This window comes from Amborella trichopoda, chromosome 1 (genome assembly GCF_054954075.1).
Source record: "Amborella trichopoda isolate Santa Cruz 75 chromosome 1, AtrichopodaSantaCruz75HAP2 v2.0, whole genome shotgun sequence".
Lineage (NCBI taxonomy): Eukaryota > Viridiplantae > Streptophyta > Magnoliopsida > Amborellales > Amborellaceae > Amborella > Amborella trichopoda.
The window spans coordinates 30,530,599-30,552,135 of record NC_142336.1 but is presented as its reverse complement, the minus strand read 5'-3'; the positions used below and the strand labels follow the sequence as shown (position 1 = coordinate 30,552,135).

Below are 21,537 nucleotides of genomic sequence, written 5' to 3'. Positions count from 1 at the left end.
CGTGATTAAGAGCAGTTGATGTTATTTAAACTTGTGAGGAAAAGTTTTAGTGGTTCCGAGGGGACAATTTATACATTGGAACCACCTACAAAACCATAATGTTAAATCGTCTGTTTGACCTTGAAGATGAAATCATTTTTATTCATCTGATTTTTTTTTGTTTTAAAATGTTACGGATCTTAAAAATGCTTTAGATAACTTCCATATGTGACTTACTTTGGACGCTTTTAAATTGAATTAGAGATATTCAAAACTTTTATTTTAGGAGGTTTTCGTGCCATACCAAATGTCCAATTTGGTACTGTGAGGCTACCAAGTGGAAATATTAGAAAGTATGCTGGACCAAATTCCAAAGGTCATCCTCTTTAGGAATAAGTTCATGAAGAATTACTAGTACACAACGTGTCCATTCATATTACAAATAATGTGATACAAATAAATTTTAAGGGTGCGGTTTGTATAGAGACGTAAACCACACCTTTAAATAGTGTGGAGAAATGTGGTTTTAATATTGAAAATCTTTGTGATAGCTTTAAAATATATTTTCATATTTAATTATGAAATTTAAAGATTAAAAAATAATGTGGATCAAACAATCTAAAAAAACATGAAAATTTTGAAAATTGATGGTCCAAAAATACGATATAAGATGCACTTTTTCAAACTTGAAATCCATTTTTTTCTCATGTCCATGCATCTTGATGCTGAGATGATCAATTTGACGATATTTAAGCATTAAAACAACCTCTTTTATAATTTTTGAGGTGGCCTCTAATTTGGTTGTTTAGAACCTCAGCTCTATATAAATTTTTTTCTATTTTTAATATGAAATATTATAATTATGATAATGAAAAAGTAGCATCACATTCTTAAGTTTTTAGAAAAATAAAAATTATGGTAATTGAGAGAAGTTTAAGAATTTGTTTAAAATTAGCTCTTTCGTGTGAGGATTTAGAATACAACAAACTGTACTTAGAAAATTTTAAAAATTAAGTGTCACATTATCTTTTGAAAATAGAGGAAATTACGTACAGACACCTTTTGCATTCGTTTATTACCATATGGGTTTTTTTAACCAAAAATTACAAAGCGCACCCCTCATCTGCAGTATTTTTTTCTCCTAAACGGTCCACCTGTCCAGAAATTACAATACTGGACAAGTGATAAAACCCACGGGCTCCTTAAATACATTGTGGTTAAATAAAAAAGGGGACATACTACTGAGATAGTATGGTAGAACTTTATTCCCTTGGTAAAGGGACCTACGTAGGGGATTTTTTCATTTTAATTTTTTGGAAGCTACGTAATAATCATTGGATGATTATTTTCACAAGCTAAAATTGGAAATTTTAAGTTTTTTACCTTTTAGATCTCATTATCTAAAAATTGCATAGTCTCTGTTCAATCTTGGGACAATATTATTTTCAAGTCGTAGAGGTGTAATTCAAAAAAAAAATTTAGTCTATGGGTTGAAGAGGTTATATTCCAAAAATTTACAATCCTTAATTTAATTATAGGTATGGTTTTACTTAAGGGAATATCTGAACAGTACTCCGTAGGGAGTATAATTGTCACCTCTTTCAAACCCCTACCTTATCAAAATATATTATACTCCCTTTGGAGTGTACTGTTTATTTACTTTCTCATATAAAACCATATCTAAGATTAATTTAAGGAACTCAAATTTTGGGGATAAAACGTCTTCAATGCATACATTAACATCAATGAAAAAAAATCACTAATTGCACCCTCATCCTTTTTATAGTGATGAATGTTGTATGAGTTCTTAAGAAAAAGGAATGAGTCTATTTTTCGAGGTCTCAAAAGGGCCACATAACTCAAAAAATAATGTCTCAAGATTGGATAGAGATTGTCCAATTTTTTTAGGGTAAGATCTAAGTGTTAGAAAACTCAAATTTTAAATTTTGAAAATAATTATCTAATGAAATTGGGTGGTTCCCAAAATTTTAAATTGAAAAATCCTTTGAAGTGCTTATTTTTATCCAAGGAGTAAACTTATACTATACTCTCGCAGGAGTACGTCCCTTTATTTAATTCGACCGCAATGTAGTTAAGAAGGGTGAGGGGCTTATCACAGTGTGGTGTTGTAAATTCAGGAAATAATAAAAAAAAGAAAAACCGCCCGGTGGAGGGGTCCTCGTAATATTTGACAAAAAGTAACTCTTATGATAATAAATGGGCACAAAACGTGTATGTATTCGCGCAATTTTCAAAGGTGCTTTATATGTGTTTGAAAAAATAACATCTTAATATTAAACCAAGACAACGCAATTATGCAATGGTCATATTTGGGTGGGGCTTGTATAAGGTGTCCATCTTATTATGAAAAAATAAGATGCATAGCTTTGGTGTCGGAATCGTACAATGGTTTGAAAATTCATATTCAATTCTAATTATAAAATTTAAAGTTCAAAAAATGGTGCATATCACAGCTTGAAAATAGGCTGTTCATATAACTTGTTACATGATGCATTATTTTTAAGCCTAAAAAATTCTCCTATTGGTATATCTATGATCTCATAGTCGAGATGACCAATTAGTAAGTTTTTCGACTTCGAAACGCTCTTTTTTATAGAGAAATGTTTTTATGTGACCCCAAAAATATGTAAGTTATATGTGACTCAACTTCTTAGCCGTTTGATTTGAATCGAATGGCTACGATTGTTCATACCCCAATGTCACACCAAACACTATTTTATTTTTCATTTTTTTCTACAAAATATTTTTGGATGAAATTTTGGACGTCCCATCACAAAATTACAGAGAACCTTGGAAAAATAAAAAATAAATATATTTTATAAAAATAAATGACCAAAATACCCTTAAAATTTTCAAGGGTATTCTGATAAGTATTCATCACCGAAAATATTTTATCATTATTTTTATCATGTGAGCCCATCAAATTTTGCTTTAAAATGATTTATAGAATAAAAATTTGAAATAAAAAAGTTATAAGCCGTCCGATTAAGATTTGACAGTTAAAGGCTTTATGACATTATTACTCAAGAAAAATAGACGGGAAAGGTTTCTATGAGCATAGAAGTTCTATCTTCTCCCTTATCCAAACCGTCCATTCTGAATGGAGGGTTAAGATTGCCCCAATCACAATGTCACATCTTTACACTATTTTTTTTTGAATTTTTTTTCTCTATAAACCGTTTTGATACCAAATTTTGGATCTCCATTCATCTGTTAAATTTGCATTAGCAAAAAATATAAAAAACATATTTTCAATAAAATAAAATGACCAAAATACCTCTGAAAGTTTCAAGGGGTGTTTTGATCATTATAATTTTATTGAAAAAATATTTTTAATATTTTTTATAGGTGCGCCTCAATAAGAAGATGACATATACCAAATTTCATATTCATACAATTTGATTAAAAAAACTAAAAGTAAAATACTTTGAGACATCGAATTTAAGATCAAATAGTGAGTGGCTCTCTTAATAAAAAAAATAGACGGCTGGATGGTAGGGGAGGATAGAATTTCTACCTGCGGGAGCAAGTGCACAATTTGCTCCTGTGACAGTAGCCCATGCTCAGCAACAAATACTCTGGAGACCTTTTATCCCACACAGCATGATCAGTTGTGGGCGCAGAGCCATTTTCGTAAGACCTACGAGGAAGCATCAGTCGTTTGAGTGATCGTCTCTCAAGTTCATCAAGCCTCGATAAGGTTGAAAATGGCAAGTAGAAGACGAGGGGAGAGGCGGTTTCCGGCCGATCGTAACCCCGCAAAACAGGTCATGAGACGCCCTAAAACCAAAACCGCAGGCGCCACTGTCCATTACCTCCTCTTTGGCACTTCGCTCTTTTTCTTCTTCTTTGCCGCATGTATCTTGGTGGGATACAAAGTAATAACATTCTACGGTAGTGCCGAAATCGACGATGCGTCTTCTATATTTGAAAGGGGCTTGGTTAAGACTGATATCACTTATCAAAAGATCCTCTCTGTGAGTTTTTACTTGCTTTTTCTTTTCATTTATGTAATGGTTTAGCTATTTGGGAAAAATTATTTGGCATTTTAGAAATGGTTGGAATATTTCGTATATTCGGTTATTGTAGAAGTGCTGGAGTTTTGTTTGGGCCATGACTGCAATTATTTTTCAGGAGAATTTAAAGACCTCGGCGAACACATCGCATAGAAACTTCAAACCTCCTGTGCTGGCGGATGTCACACCCTGGTATGTACTCCTTGTGGAATCCACTATCTTGTTCCTGAGCATTTGAAATTTCTTTTTTGATGCTGGCTTTCCCTCTCAATTGATTTCATCGTAAGAAGAGTCTTATCCTATCTGATAAATAATCCCGAATGAACCTAATGCCATTTGAGAATCATAATTAAGTGGAGCATGCTTTTTGGGGCACTGGTAGATGAGTTTTGGTTGTGTGGGTAGGTTTATTTGCCTATGAGTGGGGAGAGACCAACGCTAAGTTGCCAAATAAGATGGGTATCTCTTTTTAGTATAAAGAAAACCTGAAGGGACTTTGTGGGAGGACAAATTTTCAGTTTTAAGTTGATTATTAAACAATCTTAGGAGGTGTAGAGCTTTACAGAGCTCGCTCCTAGTTGTTGATTTCTCGTTCTATTATGTTGACATATTTCCTTTGGATATTTGATTTGATTTTATTTCCTTGTTGAACTCTTTCTTTCATTTTAGCTTCTGTGTTTTGTAACGGTTGGTGTTAACTAATTTAGAGAGGAAAATTCTTGCTCTACTTTTGGTTTACATCATTTTTGGAATCAAAGCAAGTCGATGCAGTGTGTTTCTTCTTTGCGCCAATACACTCACTTGAGTGCAATAGCAGCAAGTGGAGTTTGAGGTAGAGGAAAAGGAGGATGAGGAGGATTGCAAGAAGCCTATCAAGGTTTCCCACAACAAATAGATCAACTTGCACAACTTATGTTTCATCCAGAAGCACAAGCACAATTGCCTGAAAATGCAAGTTTTCATGGCCAAAACATGGACATGAGTTGAAATTGAAAGGGTATGCTTTGCTTTGGTGTAAGAAGTCTAAATGGAAAGAGAAAGGTGTGGGAAAGATACAGTTCGTTCAATGGACAAGATGATTGGCAAGTTGCGTGAAAAATTCCTTTCAACTGATTATAATCAAGTCTTACTTCAGTGATTACATCAATAGTCTTACTTCAGTGATTACGTCATTAGTCTTACTCCAGTGATTATGTCATTTTGGGCGAGATGACAAATCTGTGCATGAGTATGCGGAGGCATCTATCCAATCATGATATGGAATGGTCACTGAGAGATTAAAGAGCAGTCTTGCACTTGCTATATTCACAGGCTGCATCTTCCCTTTCAAATATCGATTCACCTTTCATTCCCTTTGGGGAGTAGATGATTCTTGACAACTTGCTTTGAAACTTAAGAGCAAAGAGGAGAACCTAGATGAGGAGAACTTTTGATGACCAAAGAGCATCAGGCTCGAGGTCACAAGGGGCTGGACATCACAACTCTTAACTTAATCACTTCCTGCCCAGCCAAACTTTTGACAATGAAGTGTCAGTTAGGATTGTGGAAATGCTTCTTGTGACCTGGACATCACAGCTCTTAACCTAATCAACTTACTGCCTAACTAAACCTTTGACAGGGAAGTGTCAGTCGGGGTCTTGGAAATGCTAATGGACAGCAAGGGGGTGCCACATTTAAGTGTTTCAGGTGTGATGAACTAGACCACCAATCATCTGAATGCACAAAAATTCCTTTGACACATAAGCTGTCCTTGTTGAGCAAGTTGACGAGAACCTTCTGAGGGGATTGGAGGCAAAGAAGTAACATTAAAAAGCAAAGTCAATGGCCGTGATGATGACATGCAAGAAGCTAATTTGCTCCCTAATAATAGTGAAACCTTAGTTATCTGATGTGTGATGACTACCCCGAAAATTAGAGAAGAAGACTTTTGGTTGAGAATTAATATCTTCCTCATGTGATATACTTTTGGTGGGAAGGTTTGTAATATCATCATTAATAGAGGAGTTGCGAGAATATGGTGCCATTACACATGTTGGACAAATTAAAGCTGAAAACTGAGAAATATTACCTGATTTTACTTTCCTTTATCCATTGGTAAAATTTATTTGGATGTGATGTTACATACTGCCTATGGATGCATGTCATATTTTTCTTGGGCAATGATGGCATTATGACTGTAAAATCATGCACGAAGGACCTAAGTATAGTTATATGTTTGAGAGGCAAAGAAGTACCATTAAAAATATGGCAATATGTCATATTTTTCTTGGGCAATGATGGCAATATGGCTAATGTTGAATATAATAGCCATAAAGAACTGCTTCCCTATACTTCTACTCGATCATTTGTTTGATAGTTTATAATATGCTTATATCTGCTTCAAAATAGATCTAAGGAGTGGGTACATCAAATCGGGATACTGATGGTGAATTTGTTGTATCTTCGTATCTTCTCCAATATTGGTGAATTTGTTGTCGTTTATTTTCATGACATCTTTGTGTGTAGTACTGATGGTGAATTGCACCTTACTCATCTTCGTCACATTTCGCAAATGTTGAGGCAGGACAAGTTCTATGTTAACGTCAAAATCTGCACATTTGTGACAGATAACCTTGTCTTTTTGGGTTTTGTGGTGTCCACTGATCTTTTACAAGTTAGTCAAAGTAAGGTGGATGTTGTAAGCTCGCCATCCCCTAAATCTTTGAGCCGATTTGGATCCCTTGGAAATCATATCCTAGAAATGAATTTCCAGGAAGGTCAGCTATTTTTCTTGTTTAGGGGCCGTAAACATCATGGGAGATGGAAATCCATAACCTCATTTCAGAACATTTTTGAGAAATTGATCTTCCTCTAAAAAAAAAGGAAGATGTACATCTAGGAAATGCTTCGTGTTGAAAATGTGAATCAAATCAATCCTAAAGTTCATTCAACCCTAATCAAAAAGTCTCTCTCTTCTCGTTTTTCACTGTAATCCAAAACCCTCTGCTCCCCTCTCTCTTTCACTCAAAACCCAATGCCCCTTTCTCTCTCTCTATCTTTCCTCTTGTGCACTCAAAACCCACTGTTCCTCTCTCTTTCTCTCACCTGAAACCCTCTACTCTCTCTCGCTCACCTGAAACTCTCTACTCCTCTCTCTTTCTCAAAAGAAAATCTGGCTTGGCTTTTCAGGTGTCTTTATGAAAGGCTAGTCTCTCCCTCTCTTTCTCTCTCACTAAACCCTAGTTAGGGTTTTTGGATATTGTAGAAGGACATTCACTTTAGTTTTGTTTTTTGTATTGGTTAAACTATGTGGAAACTTAGGCTGTGGGCTACTTGTTCTAACAACTTTTGTTCCTTACTCCAGCTTTTGCGCCTCCTCCTTGGTCTAAAATAGCTTACAAAATAGTATAACACAAAATAAGGCAGCTGTTAGTAACTAAAAAAAGCATATTTGAAAAAGAGATCTCATGATTTTAAATTCGTCATTAGACAAATAGGCATAGTCCATTCTTTTAGGTTGAGAGACTATGGTTGCTTCCATTCTGCTCCCTCAAAGAATGAATAATCTTAACTGGAGATGGCGGTGATGGGCATTATAGCTATATTAAAAACTAGGGATAGTGGAGATGCAGATGGAATACCTGATTTCAGTGATGGACGTTGACCATTGAAACAAAAAATGGGTTTGTGGCTTATAGTTTGTAATTTGTAGTTGACTATATAGTTTGATTTTGTTCTTCAATGTGTATAGTTTTCTTCCCTTTAAAATGGTCCCACTGTTAGAGCTCTAATTTATCATTTGGGCTGAGGATATGTCTTCTTCACACACTTATACAATGGGTTTCTTCACACATTAATATAATGGGCGCTATAAGGATACGTCTTCTTCACACACTAATACAATGGGCATCTTCACACATTAATACAATGGGTGCGTACCCTGTAAAACCCCTTGTGAACTTAGCAAATAAAAATATATCTTGTTTTCTGATAAAACTCCTCACATAGCGTTTGTTCAAAATTCCCATCCCCCACAATCCTGATTCCTAGACTAGGTACCTCTGGTTATGGTCTCTTGAGTTGCTTTCTATTTTTTGAATATTAGAGGAACATGCTTTATGGTCAATGGTTTCCTCGATTCCAATACAAGGGGGCGAAAGACAAGTTAAGGAACTCGATTCTGAAACTGGGGGTATCCTGGTTAAGGCTAGACGAGGACCTCATTTCCACTACCAGAAGTACTTTGGCAAGGGATACTCAATAGCTCCAAATCCAATATTAAGAAATCTCATTTAAGGGCACCATAGAATCTTGAATTCTTAGCAGACGTTTCTACATCCTATAGAATATATTGTTGTGATCCCTAGAACTTGGGAGCGAGTTCCTTACGATAGGGATCGAGGTCCCTGAATTACAGGTCGTACAAATGACATACTTGACTACAGGGAGCTTCCAGCCTCCCACGGTCCAATAAATCCAAACCAGTTCCTGATAGTTCCAAACCAGTCCTCATTATTTCTTTTTCTATGTTTGTTTTCTTTACTTATTTTAAACTAGACATTAGTTATTAGACTCAGCCTAGAGAGCGGCTCAGTCCTGGAGTTGAATTGACTTGGCAAATCTTTGACAGAAGAAGACATTGAAATACTACAAGAAAAATGTTTCGTCCAGGCTGAGGCTTTCGTGTTTTTGTAAAACATTTCGGTAGATCAGAATGCCTTGAGTTTAATCTCTTGCACAATTTTTTAGATCATGCTTTAGAATTTATAAGATCAATTTGCTAATCCTCTAGTTATACCTAAATTAATCAAATGGAAAATAATGTTCCTTATTACAAGTTATTTGAAACCATGATGCAGGAATGCCAAGGGCTATGACTTTGCAAAGAGGTTCAGTTTCAAGTTTACCCATCTCTCGCCTGTGTGGTATCAGCTAAAAAGTTCTGGCAGAACCATGTGACTGATTAGTCCCTGTTTGCTATAACAGATTCAGTGATTCTCAAGTTCTTTGCTTGTAGTGAAGGGGCAAAATTATATCTCGAGGGACGCCATAATGCTGATGTAGATTGGATCCAGGAAGTTCGGAATAATGGTCATACTCTAGTGAAACATTTTGCTACCCATTTACAAGCAACTTGGGTTTTTATGTTTTTGGACTCTTTCACTGTTACTGTATGGTTGATTTTCTTGTAACTGTGTTTGAATGTTTACACGGAATATAGTATAGATACTTCTCACATAATGTCTCCTTTCTTATCAAGTATAATTATCTTGGGAAAATGTTCCAATATGCAACTATTATTGGTTTTTGTCTTAGTCGTGCATATTTGTTTTTCATGTTTGAATCTCATGGTTACCAATGTAGAAAAAAAGGAGGAAGGAAAAACACAGAACTATAGCTAGCCTTGCTTCTAAACCATGGAATCTGGGAACCCCTTTGAGAAATGTATTCATGCTTCCTCATATTTCCTTGATTCACTTGCATTTAGCCCTGAGTTTTTATTGTAGTTACATTAAGCTTCTTTTACTGTCTCCTCTATTGTTTTAGGAGTGTTTTAGTCATCCCCAAGTTCCCATGGCTTTCTTCTTGTGCTTCTGTAGGAGGAACTTGTATGTCCTGAGCATAGTTATGAGGAGAACCTTCCCTATTGTGTCGTGTTTCCATCATGGTCCATAGTCAATTTACATACGATTAGATAGTTTTTATATGATTAGATGAATTAGATGAATTGTCATTATAAAGATAATTATAATCACTAGCTCATTATATGAATGTGTATATGCGTGTGTTTGTCTATGTCTATTTATAAATGGATCTCAAGGTTTCATAACTACCATGAAAAGGCTATGGTGGTTTAATGATAAATTCCAATTCTCTTTCTTGTCGTGGCCTTAGAATCTCATAAATTTTATGGGAGAATCTCAATATGTAATTTCTGTTGTGCATGTGTACATAGTATTATAAAATGATTTGTTTGTTTTTATTTTGTTTATTTATTTAGTTACAATTTCACCTAAGTTTATATAAGGTTGCAAACTTAAAATGTAGAATTAAGGTGCATCGCATTAAATCCATTGAAAAAATTGTTTGAATGTTGGAAAACCCTCGAATTGATCATCTCGATATTGAGAAGCATTGATATGAAAAAGAACAAGAATTAAAGTCCCCAAAATACCGCATCTTGCAACACATTATCTGGACCGTTCATCTTCAATATTTTCATGTGTTTATAGATGTAGTTGATTTGAACCATTTTTGGAGTTTACAATTTTATAAATAGTGATGAAAATAGATTCTCAAGCCATCCTAAGAATTTTTACACCAAAATTACGTCTTATGATAAAATTTGGAGGTGCACCTTAGTTTGATTGTTTAAGGTTGCAACCTTATGGAACTCTCTCTCTCTCTCTCTCTCTCTTTATTTATATATATATATATATATATATATATATATATATATATATATATATATATAGGGGAGTGATTTCATGCAAGGATTGTATAGTAATATAATGAAACAATCTTCAAAAACCATGTTAGGGCCATTTGTTTGACCCAAATGTTAAAATATATGCTCCTTTTATTCTAATGAACTATCACAAAAAAAGAAAAAAATTGAAAACGTAACCTAGAAAGTGTTTTTTAGCCCAGTTAACATAGGCCGTCCATTTTGGTGAGATACTTCAATCTAGGCCTTAGAAGGATCTTTTTTCTTTTCAAATTTTTTAGATTACTTTATTATCATTAGATTAACATTGCTAAAGATAAAACTTGATTTTGAATTCATGAGGGCCGAGATCTTGAAATTCACCAAACGGATGGTCTAGATTCATTGTTGAAGGGGATTCAATTTGACTGTATATAGTGTGCAAATTATTATTTTTTGAGATTTGATTATTGAGATAAAAGAGCATGTATGTAAAATTTTGGGTCATACAAATACCACAAACATGGTTTTCTAGAAGTGTGGTTTCATTATATTATAATGGCATGGCGACCTGATATCATTTCCCATATATATATATATATATATAGGAGCTTTAGGCATGGATGATCCAATGCTCACTTCCGCTCCTGCTCCTATTCGCTACAATTATAGCCCTGAGAACTGACGAATGCAAAGTTGTGATTTAATGCTTTTCTTTGTTATATATATATATATATATATATATATATATATATATATATATATATATATATATATATATATATATATATATATGTGGGAGCTTTAGGCATAGATGATCCAATGCTTACTTCCGCTCCTGCTCCTATTCACTACAATTATAGCCCTGAGAACTGGCTAATGCAAAGTTTTGATTTAATTCTTTTCTTCGTTATATGTTTTAGCTTTGTCGTTTCCCTTTTTTTCTTGATATACCTAAGGTGAGACCTGTAGTCTGTTTTCATTTGTTTTTTGAAGAATTTATCACTTGACACTTCATGCACATTTCCAGTGCTCAACTTCCTGCGTTCAATTCAATACTTTCTTTCCATTCCTTCAATGAATTTTTACATGCATCTACCTACACTGTTTCTTCTTCAAATTGTGAATTTCAAAGAGCATTATCTTCTTATAATATCCTTATATGCTAAATGCAGATCATTCGATATAAGTATCTGAGAAAGGCTTGAAATTTTGAATTCCTGAATGGTTACTCTGGGGATGGAGATGCCGAAATTCATGTTTCCAAAATATTTTTAAATTCCAATGGAAATCATGTACTCGGAATGAATAAATTGGATTGAAGTTTCAAAAACAAGGCGTCTATTTGGGAAGAAATATCAGTACTCTTTTTATTTCAGTTGATTTCAGCAGATTCCAATTAAATTTCTATTCATTGTAATCTAAAGTGGCTTTATGAAAGCAAACGTATGGATGTTCAGGAATCTTGAACTTTATTGGTTTCTATTTGTGAATCTGGAATTTGCAAAGATTCACCAAATGTTTAGCTCATGTTCGTGATTGTACTTACTATTGGAGGATTTTGTCTTTTAGGTGTTACCTAGTGTTGCGTTGGAAGCATCACCTGTTAAGCTCCTAACAAAGAAGAAGCAGTGGCTCAAGGCAATTGATCTTATAGTTTCAGAGTGCAAGTACATTTTCCCCCATTTGATTCATCTGGTGTCATACCATTTCTTACTACACCAATTCACATGATTTTACCTTCTTTCTGAATGTGTCATTGTTCGTATATGTAGAGACTTGGGCTATGACGGAATTGTGTTGGAATCCTGGTCATTATGGGCAAATTATGGAGTATTGCAAGATCAGGACATGCGCAAGAAGGTAATTCCCAGTTAGCACGTTCATTAGATTTATATAGTGGTTGACTGGACATTTGCATCTATAATTAATAGGAAAAAGGGTATAAGCCGATGATTTTTTTGTTCCTGCATATTATGTCTAACTTGTTATTCTTGATGTAATTATCTAGCACGATTCTTTGTAATAATGGTTTGTTTTATGGGAACTTCAAATATAACACTTGTGTAAAACTACTTTATAATAACTCTGATGTTTTCCAAAAAACAATTCATTAGTTATAGGGGTTTTGAAAATTGAGCTGGTTTGATACTTACTCTTGTTTAAAATGACAACTTGCAAAAGATAATCTCTCTCTCATCATGTAGCAAAAATGATGCCTCTGGTCAATGGTTCCAAGTGTGTTTCTATGGCAGCCTCGGCACCAGTCTCTCTCATTTCCAAAGCGTGAGAGATAATCTCATTTCCAAAGTGTGAGAAATAATATTGTTCAAATGTGTAGTGAAAACTGGTGTCGGTGCCCTGTTCAACTTTTTTGACCTTGTCCAGCTAAACAAAAAAAATGGTACATTAAAATCCTTTCAAACTGGCTTTAACCAGGTTGGATTGTTCTGATTTGGCTGGTTGGACCAGTGAACAAGCTATGTGATACTATTTTCCTTTGCATTTCTGAAGCTTCTGTCCAACTAATCTAACAAAGTTGTACTGTTTCCCGATCTTGATTGTACATGAATGGATGCCTCTCTGGTTTGACCACCAGTCCAGTGTGTAAAACATTGATAATCTCAAGCAGTCTCCTTTTTCCTTTTCACCTGATTTTTTAAAAGTGGTGGTGCTGATAAAAGATGGACTTTAGACTCTTTTTAGAGCACAATGGTTTTGTCATACTGAGTTCCTGAGAGCTTTATGATTCTTTCGAAGGATTATATGTTTGAATCAAACAAAATTTTAAAAGAGAACGGGTTCCGTTTAATGTGTCCAATGTTTTCTGTTTCAGTCTATCTTAATATTCGTAAGTATTCTAATAGTTTTTCCCTTTCCAAATTTGCAAAATCATGCCAACATCTGGTAATTGATCATACAAGAACTTGGCTTCTTGTTTTGAAAGGTGGTTTATGCATATGGAGTTGCATGCCTGAGCTTCCCTTAGATATTGGAGTTAGAAAGCATTGCTAGTGTTCATCGGCTAATGTAGTTTTGTCATAAGTCTGATGGATGTGGATAATGCATGTGTGGTTCTATCTTTGATGTTTAAGAGGCTCGGATTACGAATTTATGGCCATAGCAATGTTCTTAAGTTTGATCTTGAAACAGTATCACATCTGATGCTGATCCAGCGGGACCTGGCCAATCCACTGGCTCAGGCTGGCTTTTTACCAGAATTTGAAAATGTGAACTTTGGGTCCTCAGGTGAGTTTAGTCAACTTTGTTTAGGGAGGATCTGTTTTGAAGGAAAATTAGTTCCTTCAATGATAATTGGTTGCAGTCATTTCTAGTTTTTTGATGTTATCCTGATTGTTCAGTCGGAATTGGTTATACTTGCTGGTTAAATCTAGTTTTAGGACTCATCTCTGAATATCCGATAGTTATGAACTGGTCGAACTGGCCTGATAATGTTTCCTTCATACTTTTTATGACCTTCAGGGTTCATTTTCTCTTTTTCGGTCTAGACTTGGAGGAGCTAATGGGATCTGGTCTAGTCTTACTAACATTAACAACTGATCCATTGAGAACTGAAGAGGAATGTGAAGTCAGTTGAGTTCTTAAACTCTGTTTATTGATTCGTAAACACTACCACTTTTTTTATAAACACTGCTGGAACTTCTTAATGCATTAAAAGCAATCCTCGCTGCCAAGTTCAGTGTGCTTGGCTAAATTGAATCCCATGATCCTTTCTCAACTATGTTTTCTCTCATCAGTACTTATTTAAACGTAATGTTTGATATACCCATTTTTTGTTGTCGTAATAGGCACTGGAGTTCATCAAACAATTGGGACTAGCATTGCATTTAGTTCGTCTAAAGCAGGACTCTGACTGCAGCTTGCAGTTGGTGTATGTTATTGGTCCTCCAAATAAGCATTCCCCTAAAGAGCTAATGTTTTCATCGGAGGATTTTGAGTACTTGATTGAAGCTGTTGATGGATTTTCATTGATGACTTATGATTTCTCAAGCGCCTTCTATGTTGGTCCCAATGCACCATTGTACTGGGTTCGGGCTGTAGTACAGTTTCTGGCAGGAAACAATGAAAGTCTGAGAAGCCTTGCGCATAAAGTTTTTGTGGGCATCAATTTCTATGGAAATGATTTTGTGCTTCCTCAAGGTATGTGCTTTTCAGATATTGAACAAAATTTGCTTTGACTTTAAACAAGGCGAAAAAAGAAAAAAAGAAGGAACAAAGAAAAAGAAAAAAGAAAAGAGAATCTTCTTTGGTTCATAGTAGTTCACTGCATTGGGTCCATTCAAACTCACTTGTGTAAAGCCAGCCATTTGGCTTACATGGCTTGCTTTTCGGCTGGCAGCTTGAATATTGAATATCTAGGGTGGGTCATTTCAGTAATTTGTTCTACCCAATGTTTGAAACGATGACTCGTCCTGATTACTCGACCTAATGCCCCAGGTGAGTACTCCCCTGAGTAGAGCCAAGCACTGTAGCAGCCAAAAAATATTTTAAAAGAATAAATAAAAATCCAAAAAATAGGAAAAATATATTCAAAGTAAAATTAAACAAAACACAATTATTTTTTATTAAAAAGTAGCAAAAAATAAATTTTAAAAAATGAGTTTGTTACCGAGGCTAGTTTTGAAATTTTTCCAAAAACGATTCGAAATGTCAAAATTGCCAAAATACTTTACGTCAAAAAAAAATTTCTTTTTTTTTTAAATTTTTTGTAAGATTCCTGAGTTGAACCTCCAACTTGGGCCAACTCAGGCTCGGCCAAAAACTCGGCCGAGTTTTCAAATACTGGTTCTACCAGTACCAACCATACGCACATGCTCTAAAGATGCTCTAAAGAGTATTTTAAACTATCATATAATCTGCTATCAGTGTGATCTCGTAGTTGGCATCAAAGGTTTTGTATACCATGCTAGAAACACACCATTATATTGGCCTTAATTGATAATATAGGGTAGTATGAAATAGTATGTATAGTAGACTATTTGAAGTAAGTAGATATAGACTATTATATATAGCTTATTCTATGTGGTATATGACTTAGGGCCAGTTTGGATGTCAAAGAAAAAAATATTCACATTGAAAAAAATTGTAAGTTTTTTCTTCCTCAATTGAGAAACATTATTATTATATTTTATTATGTTGGTAGACTATTTGGATGTCTATTAAAATACGAGATGAAAAATTTTATTGGCTAGATATGTCGGTTTGGATGCCTTGCAATAAATTTTGACTGGTTGTATGAGTCAAATACACTATCAACCAGGCAACATAAGAGAAATGACATTGATAAAAAATAGAGTGTGTAACCATCATCAAAAGTAGCAGATTTTTGTTTACTCTTATGCTCAGTATAATCAGCAGTGATTATAGCCTAAAAGCTTCTCAAAAGAAATTAATAAAACAATTCTAATGCATCATTTTTTCCCTACAAGCTGGTTTAAGATGTGCAGAAATGGAAGTCGCCTGCAAAATGATGAGATTTAAGAAAGAGATTGCCTACAAACTGGTTTTTAGATGTGCAAAAAATCTAGCAGCAATCAAGAAAGAGATTGCCTACAAATTTGTTTCTAGATGTGCAAAAATCTAGCAACAATCAAGAAGCCTCAAGCTAACTGAGATGACAGCACATTAACATTACCCAAAACGAGTGTCACACAACATTGTTCTTTTGCAATTCTAAAGGAGATGCAGTAGCTATGAAATAATAAAAATATAGAGAAAAATTAAAGAAACTAAGAATATACGAGCCATTCAAACCGATTTAGGACTTTGCTTTATTTTCTCGAAAACCCTATCCAAAATTTTAGTATTTGGAATTCATTGGTGAAATTTTGATGAAGAAATATGGTGGGTTGAGAGAGAAACATTGAGAGGTGATCGTTTTGAAACACCCATCACCCCATTTTCATCAAACAATATCCATATTTGGGAAAGAAAAATGGATAGGAGATTGCTTTGAAACACCCATCACCTTCAAAAACTTGTGATAGCAAGGGAGAGTTAGAGTTGTGTGCATGACACGATAAAACCACAGCAAAAAACCTACCTTAGAGAAGCCGTTAGAGAGAGAGAGAGAGGGGTTTGAGAGAGGGAACAAACCAGATGAGAGACTATAGAGAGAGAGAGAGAGAGAGGCGCGGGAGTGACTAAAGTAAAAGTTTTCATGAGAAATGCGACTAAAGAAAAAACGATTTGAGTCCCACTTAAAATTTTTAGGCGCGTGGTTTTTGGGTCAAAGTGATATCTGTTTACATGAACTAGAAATCCCTATGAGGTTATCCAAATGGTTCTTATCTTCTATCTAAATCCTTTTCTCTTGGCATTTGAAAATATTTTAAATTTGGGTACACATCCAAATAGACACTTATATGGAGTATTATATATAGTTTATTCTATGTAGTATATGGATTATTCCATATTGTCCTTAACAATAATATATTGTATGAATGGCTTAACTAGGCACCTACAAGATAAGGTATCATAATGCATGTTGTTTGCCGATGATATAGTTTTGATCAATGCAATCCGAAACATTATAAACACAAAATTAGAACTTTGGAGGGATGCTTTAGAATCTAAAGGTTTTAAAATTAGCCGGACTAAGACCTATTATATGAATTGCAAGTTTAATAATAATAGGAGTAGATACGAGGAAGCAGTTAAGATTGACGGCTAGGAAATACCAAAAAGAGCGTACTTTCGATATCTTGGGTCTACAATCTAGGAAAATGGAAAGATTGAGGAAGATGTCACACATAGAATTAAAGCTAGGTGGGCAAAGTGGAGATGTGCAGCCGAAATTTTATGTGATCATCGCATATACCAATAAAGTTGAAGGGGCATGTTCTATAAGACAACTGTGAGACCAGCTTTGCTCTATATGGCGGAATGTTGGCTGTCAAAATACCCATAGAATGAGTATAGCGGAGATGAAGATGTTGAGATGGATCAGTGACAAGACAAGAAGGGATATGTGTCACCAATAGGCTATAAGATGAGAGAGAGTAGACTTAGGTGGGCCAACCATGTGTGGTGTAGATCCAGTGCAACACTTGTTAGGAGGTGCGAGTTAGTTCAAATGGAAGGCTAAAAAAGGGCAAGGTATAGGCTCAAAAAGATATGGATAGAAGTAGTGAGAAAATATATGGGGACTTGTGGCTTTATTGAGGATGTGATCCTTAATAGAGTAGAACGACTGATAAGGATTCCTGTAGCCGACCCCAATTTGTTGAGAAGAGGCTTTGATGATGATGATGCTGGTGATTCTATGTGTGTGTGCGCGTGTGCATGTGTGCATGTGCGTGTGCGCATGTGCATGTTTGTGTGTCATGTAGTGGGAAATAATGGAATATAGTGTAATGTTGAATTCATTTGCCTTATACTGTGATTCAATCATTGCTTAACAATAATGCTATTTGTGACATAGGCATCTATTGATAAGAAAAGAGTGTAGTTTAAACTTTAAGGGTGTGTTTGACACATGGAGTTTTTGGGAGCGGAAGGGACTCTCCCACAAATTATGGAAGACTGCTCTTCCGTCATTTTTTATGGAAGAGAGGTCTTCCAAAAATGAACCCATTTTAACACTAAAAAAGCTACATGGAAGGTCGCTCTTCCACTTTACAGCTTCCACACAGTAATATCAAACATAGAAGTGGGACATTTAACTCCCACTTCCAGAAACTTCTACTTATCAAACACGTCCTAAAAGTTTTGTCTTTCTTAAACTAACTTTAAAAGTTGAAGACAATGCATACCTCAAAGTACATATAAACCATTCTTGTCCTATTTGTAGTACAAGGCTATCCAGAATATCAATTGTTGACTTTCTGTCATCATTATATCATCCAAGTTGTATCTCAACTATTTGGCATTGGTTACTCGATTCCTATTCTGCCATTGCGCTCTATCAAGCACGTGCCATTACCGTTAGCCAGATCATAAGTTATTATATCTCTTCTTACTACTTTTATTTATTTCCTTTTGGGCTTTTAAGTTTCTATGTGCTTATCTAAACATTTGCATTATTACCCTTGGACCTTCTCATAATTATTTAAAATTCAGGTTAACATTATCATGAAGTTTGTTCCAACTTATATGGCCATTATTTGAATGCATAAATGCTAATGTATTTTTGTTCAATAAGATGACTTGCAAAAGTCCCAATTTGACCTAGTAGTTATTGGTTGAACATGTCATTCCCAAATTGTCGAACTTTGATGACTTGGGGCAAAAAGGCTAGGAAGCTTCACAAATAGGTCCTTGAAAATTTTGATTATGAGTAAATGAATGATGGTCATATTGTAGAAACAACAGAATTACTATTGCATGTATACATCAGCACATCAAAGAAGTCCTCTTTTCATTTAGTTGTAAATTTAATTTTGTTTTAAGATTTATTCTATATGATTGGTTGACATGGATCGTTTCACTTTTTGCTATAGGTGGTGGGCCTATAACTGGAAATGAGTATCTGTCTCTGTTGTCAAAGTACAAACCTGTGTTGCATTGGAAGGAAGATATTGCAGAGCATTACTTCTCGTATATCGATAATCAACAGAAGCATGTGGTCTATTACCCATCATTGATGTCGATCTCAAAGCGATTGGATGAAGCTCGAGCTTGGGGAGCTGGTTTGGCAATTTGGGAGATTGGACAAGGTTTGGACTATTTTTTTGATCTTTTGTAATCTTGTTTCTAAATGTACTTGGGTCTGATGAAATGTCTGTCACCTTGCTTGACTTCATTTCCAAGAGTAAGATGTTCATTGTGATGCTTCTATGAGCTCCAAAGAAGTCTCGTAGTCACTTTCGAATGCATCCGTCTTTTGGGTTCCATTCAATGCTAGCATATGGGCTTCAAACGGTTGAAATATAATGGTATGGAAGGCCGTACGTAGCTAACTGTTTGAGAGTCAAATGCTAGCATATAGAATACATACATCCCTTCTTTTCCTTCTAGTTTTCAGTTATCACTAATGGCTACTTCCAACAGTGTTAAAAACGGGTATCCGTCCTGGCCTTAAAACCCCCAGTTTTTCCCTGTATTATCATGATATTTTTCTATTTATTCATTCAAAGAGACCTTAGAACACCAGCGAGCCTGCTCGGAATTGGTGGATGACCGGTTCAATCCATCTATCCAATTTTGAAACACTGCTTTCCAACAATGAGCTACATAAGAAAGTTTAGAATATCGAGAAGAAATGCCCAAAAACTAAGTAGAACACAAATTGTGGCACATGAAAGAAGTTGAACATAACATGGAACCTCAAAGAAGCATAAGTAAATACTAAAGTAAAAGGGAAAAGGAAGGAGGGCATAGAATAAAGCCCAAAAGGGCAGGACAGATAAATGGGTCCTGCTAATGTAAAAAATATGTGGACACAAACATGCACATATATGGGTACACTCACATATTTATACACCGACATTGCCTTCACCCCTTCATTAGACAAAAAAAATAAACAAAAAAAACAAAAAAGTGCCATGTAAGGATGGGCTCCTCTAACCGTTGGATCAAATATTTAATGGGTGATTGTTGTGCGATAGAGCAACGGTCTCAAATCTCTGACCCACACTAAATGGTCATTTCCCTTCGTGATGAAGGGTTTTCGACATTGTTAGGGGTATTTAGTTCGTGTGAAGTACTTTTTAATTGAAAATTAAAACTCCTTAGGTTAGTTTTGGGTGTGAAATTGGGTGGCTGCAATTATTCTATTGACCAAGTTCAAATTTCAAAAGAAATGTTTTTCGAAGTTTGTATCAAATTTTACATAAGATGATTGTAAGTAATTGTGACCGCTTTGTATTAAAGGTAAATGATCTTATTGTATACCGTTTGGATCCCTGAAGTTTTCAATCTTAGGAAAAGTCGATCCTTGAATTGAGATTTTTTGGAATTGAGATTTCTTGGAAATGTGAATTCCATTTGGATTGTCTGAAATATTTTTTTCTTAGAAATGCAAAGTTTCTCTCTCTAAAAATTTTGAGATAGTTTCTCTCTAAAATTTTCTTTAAAATTTTAATACACTCCTACAAAAACTTAAAATTTGAAATAGTTTCTCTAAACTATCTAAAAATTTTTAAGGAAAGGTTTCTATGCTTCCTCTACAGCATAGAAGTTCTATCCTCCCCCAACCATCCAACCGTTCAATTTTGATCAAGAGAGCCACTCGCCGTTTGATCTTAGATCCGATGTCTTAAAGTATTTTATTTTTAGTTTTTTTTTTATACAAATTGTATGAATATGAAATTTGGTATGTGCTATCTTCTTATTGGGGCGCACCTACAAAAAATATTAAAAATAAATTTTTGATAAAATATAATGACCAAAATACCTCTTGAAACTTTTAAAGGTATTTTGGTCATTTTATTTTATTGAAAATATTTGTTTTATATATTTTTCGCTAGTGGATGTTTAATAGAGGCATGGACGTTCAAATTTTGGTGTCAAAATAGTTTATAGAAAAAAAATTAAAAATAAAAGAGTGTAGAGACGTGACAATGTGATTGGGGCAATCTTAGCCCTCAATTCAGAATAGACAGTTGGATAAGGGATAAGATAGAACTTCTATGCGGTATGGGAAGCATAAAAAACTTGTCCAAAATTTTATATACTTTCTCTTTCTAAAATTTGATATAGTTTCTCTCTCTAAAATTTTGAGATACTTTCTTCTTTAAAACTTAAAATTTGAGATAATTTCTCTCTATAAAATTTTTGAGATAGTTTCTCTCACTAAACAATTTCTGATAATTTCTCTTTCTAAACAATTTCAAGTAGTTTCTCTTTCTAGAATTTTAAGGTACTTCTCTATTGAAAACTTAAAATTTGAGGTAGTTTTTTTTGTAAAATTTTTAACATACTTTATCTCTAAGAAATGTTAGGTACTTTCTCACTCTAAAATTTGATATAGTTTCTCTAAAATTTAATATGCTTTCTCTCTCTCTAAAATTTAAAATTTGAGATAGTTTCTCTCTCTACAATTTTCAAGTTTTTCTCTGTAAATTTTTAATATACTTTCTCTCTCTAAAACTTAAAATTTGAGATAGTTTTTCTATCTAAAATTTTCAAATAGTTTCTCTCTCTAAAAATTTT

At 34.5% G+C, this 21,537-nt stretch overlaps 1 protein-coding gene across 1 annotated transcript; it reads left to right on the top strand.

Annotated features, from left to right (window-relative positions):
* The first annotated feature begins 3,707 nt into the window (after positions 1-3,707).
* LOC18437075 (Glycosyl hydrolase superfamily protein) lies at positions 3,708-19,859 on the top strand. Its single transcript, XM_011626154.2, has 9 exons — positions 3,708-3,977; positions 4,135-4,208; positions 8,855-8,940; positions 9,018-9,097; positions 11,995-12,092; positions 12,198-12,285; positions 14,232-14,583; positions 17,013-17,021; positions 18,885-19,859. Exons 1-9 carry the CDS (start codon positions 3,708-3,710, stop codon positions 19,127-19,129), a joined length of 1,302 nt encoding a protein of 433 aa, XP_011624456.2. The 3' UTR covers positions 19,130-19,859.
* Positions 19,860-21,537: the final 1,678 nt, after the last annotated feature.

Excerpts from the sequence above, each read along its gene's own strand:
- LOC18437075 (XM_011626154.2), top strand. The coding sequence starts at position 3,708 with ATGGCAAGTAGAAGACGAGGGGAGAGGCGGTTTCCGGCCGATCGTAAC. Across the intron at positions 3,978-4,134 it reads CTTATCAAAAGATCCTCTCT|GAGAATTTAAAGACCTCGGC; the intron begins GTGAGTTTTTAC and ends ATTATTTTTCAG. Across the intron at positions 4,209-8,854 it reads CTGGCGGATGTCACACCCTG|GAATGCCAAGGGCTATGACT; the intron begins GTATGTACTCCT and ends ACCATGATGCAG.